The sequence below is a fragment of the Acanthisitta chloris genome, unplaced genomic scaffold (genome assembly GCF_000695815.1).
Source record: "Acanthisitta chloris isolate BGI_N310 unplaced genomic scaffold, ASM69581v1 scaffold12134, whole genome shotgun sequence".
NCBI lineage: Eukaryota > Metazoa > Chordata > Aves > Passeriformes > Acanthisittidae > Acanthisitta > Acanthisitta chloris.
The window spans coordinates 1-4,979 of record NW_008667677.1 but is presented as its reverse complement, the minus strand read 5'-3'; the positions used below and the strand labels follow the sequence as shown (position 1 = coordinate 4,979).

At 43.7% G+C, this 4,979-nt stretch overlaps 1 protein-coding gene across 1 annotated transcript in view; it reads left to right on the top strand.

Annotated features, from left to right (window-relative positions):
• Window positions 1-3,527, top strand: part of RSRC1 (arginine/serine-rich coiled-coil 1) — a gene marked incomplete at its 5' end in the record, with an annotated part of 15,868 nt that extends 12,341 nt beyond the window's left edge. Inside the window, 3 exons of the mRNA XM_009072596.1 lie at window positions 1,535-1,641; window positions 2,451-2,597; window positions 3,435-3,527. Of these exons, the coding sequence (XP_009070844.1) occupies window positions 1,535-1,641; window positions 2,451-2,597; window positions 3,435-3,527 (347 nt within the window). The remainder of the gene's footprint in view (window positions 1-1,534; window positions 1,642-2,450; window positions 2,598-3,434) is intronic.
• Between the last annotated feature and the right edge of the window lie 1,452 nt (window positions 3,528-4,979).

The window sequence follows — 4,979 nt, the reverse complement described above, 5'->3', positions numbered from 1 at the left end:
TTTGTATATACAGAGAGATGTATAAATAAATCTATATATATATAAGACATAAATAGATATAAATACAGAAGTATAAAGCCCTGAATTTTCTCTGAAGGACATTGTCCCAGTTAAACCCTCTGTGACTGGGATAACTGGGGCAGGTTGCTCTGGGCAGGAGCTGCTGACAGGGATGGCAATTGTGGCTGCTGCAGGAATCACCTTGTTATACCCAATAGCCCCAACAAGCCCTAACCCAAGATTTACTCCTCTTTTTCCCCTCTAACAGGGTAAAGATACTCTCCACGCAGTGAGTTAGTATTGATTTTGTTCTGTCTGAGGCCTCTCAGCTCTCTGACTCCATTATTTTTGATTTTCCTCTGAAATACATATCCTTCTCTCTGACATCTGACAAACACCAGCTGGAAGTCGTTTCAGCTCCCCATAATGTGTTTGTCAAAGCCCTGAGCTAATGGGATGTGCTTCCTCCAGTCCATTCTCCTCATCTTAATGTCACTGATGTCATTCACAGCAGTTAGTGGGTTTTGCCCCCTCACCAATTTGTCATTCCTGGTGGGCTGGGGAAGGTCCACGTGAGCTCCTGGAGCTGGAGGGGATTTTGTGACATCAGAGTGGAACAGCTGATTTTAAATCTGATTTAAGTCTCTTCCACCTGCCTCTATGCCCTCTGGCTTTAAGCAGGGTCCATGTCCCTTTATTTACCCTCAGACCCAAGAACTCAAGGAATTATGATTCCCTCTCCCAGCAGAGCATTGGTATACTGTGTTTATACCAAAAAATTCTTAGGAATCCGTTTTAAAGGAGAAGACTTCAAGGCAGCAGAAATTTCAACACAAACTTTATTATAAACAAGTGATTTTTTCCCCCCCTAAATCCAAATAAAATCAGGCTTGAAGATGTATTTGTGGGATTTGCTGTAGTGTAGCTCTTGTTGCCTTAGAATCATGGAATGGTTTGGGTTGGAAGGACCTTAAAGATCATCCAGTTCCACTCCCTACCATGAGCAGGGACACCTTCCACTAGCTCAGGTTGCTCCAAGCCTTATTCAATCTCGCCTGGAACACTCCCAGGGATGGAGAAGCCACAACTGCTCTGGGCAACCTGTCCCAGTGCCTCACTACCCTCACAGCCAGGAATTCCTTCCCAATATCCCATCTATCCCTGTCCTCTGGCAGTGGGAAGCTGTTCCCCCTGTCCCTCCATGCCCTTGTCCCAAGTTCCTCTGTAGCTCTCTTGGAGCCCCTTTAGACACTGGAAGGAGCTCTAAGGTTTCCCTGGAGCTTCTCTTCTCCAATTATCCCCTGAGGACACCTGTAGCCAATTCCAGTTATTCCCTGGAATGATCTCACACACTGAACACTAATGGCTAAGACACTGTTGTTATTTGTACTCAAGGAGTTTCTCTCTGTACCAGAGTATTTCAGGCTGTTACACATTGAGTTTCCCTGATAGGTTGTCCAATAAATTCAAAGGCAGTGCTAGGACAGGACATTGATCCCAGGCTCACTCTGATGATCATCTCTTCCCTCTGCAGACCAGGACACCCTAGTGGACCAGGTGAAGCGAGTCAAAGAGATTGAGGCTATTGAGAGTGATTCCTTTGTCCCACAGACATTCAGATCTAGTAAGGAAGTCAAAAAGGTAAGTTTGCAATGTCCTTTCTTGATGCATTTGCCTTTCAGAGCCAGGAGGAAGATGCACGTTAAGGTAGTTCCCATTGATGGAAAAGCAGCAATGGTGACAACATTATACCCCACAAGGGGCTTGAGGTGGTGTTTTTTAAATATGTAGGAATGTAATGAAATCAGCTGTTTTGAAGACTTTATTTTAGGAGAAGCAGAAGAATTGAAATCCTAAAGTAATCAGACCTTACAGTTAAAGGGAGAAAGAGTTTAATTCTGCCTAGTTGAAGGCAGACTTTGAGACCCTATCTCCTCCTGGAGATGAACCAGCTTGTTTTCAGTCAGCTTTCTAGAAATCCAACAGGAGACATCCAGGTTCCAGAATTTTACCAAGTCTTATAGGAAACTCGGATACTGTTGTCTTTGTTTAGTTTTCCCACCTGGCAATGAGATGTTTGGAATTAGCACTGGTTTTCCTCAGGAATGTGCCATTTCTTGCCTTTCCAGAAGCCTCCAGGAAGCTGATGCAGCTACAGGAAGTGATCCCAACCCCAGTGTTACAGTTTTCACCTTCTTCAGGAAGTGATCCAAACCCCAGTGTTACAGTTCTTCATGCTCTCTCCTTGCCTTGCGCCATAACTTTATTGCACTTCATGTGCTTAGTCTGGACCTTCAACCACGTGCAGAGTGTTCCACAAGCACCCTGAAAAGTTTTTCTGAGAGGATCCTTTGTGCAATGGAAAGACAGGCAGTGCTTGGTTAGGATCCTGCCACATCTGGAATTCGGAGGGTAAAGTACTCTAATTTTATGTGTTTGTGTCTTTTCAGTCAGCAGAACCTCCTGAGCTGCAATATGAACCTGTGACCATTGGAGCAGGAACTGCTGAGGCATCTGCTCCTGAGAAAGAGCCTCCACCTGCCAATATTCCTACTGCCATCAAGTACCAGGATGATAACTCCTTAGCACATCCAAATGTAAGTGTGCTGAGATCTATCCCAGGTTTCTCTTTAGACCATGACAGCCCATGGAATGGGAGCAGAGTCATGTGGCCCAACAACCACTTAGCTGTGCTGCTCATCACGTCTGTGCTCTGCAGACATGGACCAGGCACTGGGGCCAAGAGGGTATCACTCCTTCCATCATCCAAGAGAATCATTATGATGTAGTTTTGATGATGTAGTGATGTAGTTTTGGAGTTACAAGTGAATTTTATGACAAATTAGCATATTGATGGAATGCAGAGGAATTCCAGATCCTCTTCCATAAAAACTCAGGACCAATTGCTTTTGGTTTCTGTAGTTGGAAACTTGATGGAAGACCCAGAACTTGTCCATCTTGCCAAATTGTAAAGCTTTAAATGCAGCACAAACTTAAGACAATTTTAAATCCTGTGGCTAAAAGCAAATTCTTTTGGGAGCACTTCAGTTGGAAATAAAAGTCCTTACATAGAGGGTTTTGGGAATGAGGAAGTTCTAAATGATTTAGTTAAAATGAACTGGTATCAGTTCTGTATAATGAGCACAGACATCAAGGCTTGAACAACCATGAACTTGCTGTTTCAGAGCTGAAATTGGAGTCTTTGCTTCCTAATGATTATGATGTCTAAGATCCCTTCCAAGCCAAACCATTCCATGATTCCATGAAAAGTCTCTACTTAAACTCATTCTTGATGTCACTTTGTTGTTTAACCCGCTGACACAGCTGCTCTTTTTCTCTTGGCGCTGAAATAGTCCTCAGATATTTGAACAAATTATAACAGACAGAGTTACTTGAGCTGTGTCTACTGTTCTCCCTCTGCCCTTGTCCCTCAGCTGTTCATTGAGAAGGCAGAAGCTGAGGAGAAGTGGTTCCAGAGGCTGATTGCTCTCCGGCAGGAGAGGCTGATGGGCAGCCCCGTGGCCTGAGCAGCTGCAGGACCATCATGGACTAGTTCTCCATGGATGCTGTGAAATCCTACAGTCAGTTGTTCTGCTTTTCTCTTTTGAGGGGATTTGACACTCAGTGTGAGCTGTGCAGAGAGTAAGTGTTGCATCTGAATAAAGAGGAATGTTCTATCCTGCTTCTCTGCTGGACTCATTGCTGGGTGAGGTGTGTCACTGTGGATGGGCAGGATGTCATTCCCTTCTGTTGTACTGAACTCCCCTGGGTGCACAACATCTGACAGCCCAAGGAGATACAACTTTATACCTCCCGATCCCAAAATTCCATATAACCAGGCAGCAGTTGGTATAGAAATGAACCAATGAGGCTGTCAGGGCTCAGATTCCCAGTGCTGAGGCAGTGGGAGGATGAGTGGCACCATCCCAGAACACTCTGTTGTAGCTGGAGGAGGATCCAGGACAGGTAAGAGCACTGTTAGCCCTTCTTCCTTCCTTCTGGAAGGGCTCTGGAAGGATTCCTGTGGAATCCTGGACAGCTGTGGCTGGGAATCTTCTAAATGGATGTGTTCATCCACCTCCTCCTGCTTCCTCACTTGGGGTAGAAAGAAATGTCTTCTTTTTCCTGTGCAGTAACACTTGATGGGGAATAATGTAAAGGTTCTCATCAAACACTTCTGTCTGGACAGAGAGACAGTTCCCAGGGCATGAAACTTGCTTTGACTAGGTGTGACTTGAAAATGATGAAAGTTTAGTCCTATGTGAGCATCCTGAATTTAGCCTGAGTGTAATTCCAAATGATGTGTCCATCATCATCCAACTAAATGCCAGAGATCTACCAAATAAAATGAGACACTCAAGTATTTCTTCTAGCAAAGCTCCTCCATCAGAAGAGTGAGCTGAGCCCCAGCTGTGGCTGTGGCTCACTGGAACTTACCTGCTGCAGCATTCCCACCTGAGTGAGGCTTTTCTTAGGGTTCTTGTTCCTTGTTCTTGGGTCTTGTACTGATGAGAAATGGAGACTGATTCTGGGACTGTGCTTTGCTTGTTTTATTCTTAATTTGACATCACCGATGTGAAAAGAAAATGTGTTGAATTTGCATTCTAACTACTTTTTGTTTTCTGTATGAAGTGTTAGTTTGACTTTATCCTGCATTAAACTGTTCCAAGACCTTGAAAAAAACTTTTCTGGATTCATTTCAGCAGTTTCAAGTGGTAAATATTTGTCACTGCTCTGTTTTCTAATCACCTCTCATGTTTCTTTCCTAGAAAATAAAGCCTCTTTGATCTCCATGTGAAGTTCAGGTGTGAATTTCTCTTTTTCACACATTATATTGGATCATTTTGGTGGTTTTCTTGGATGTAAAGTGATTCCTTTTATTTGCAGCCCTGTAGGGTGTTAAAAGATTCTGCAAACTGATCTGTAAATAAGACTCAAGGTAATAGTAGGTTTTAGCTATTATTATAACATTATATATA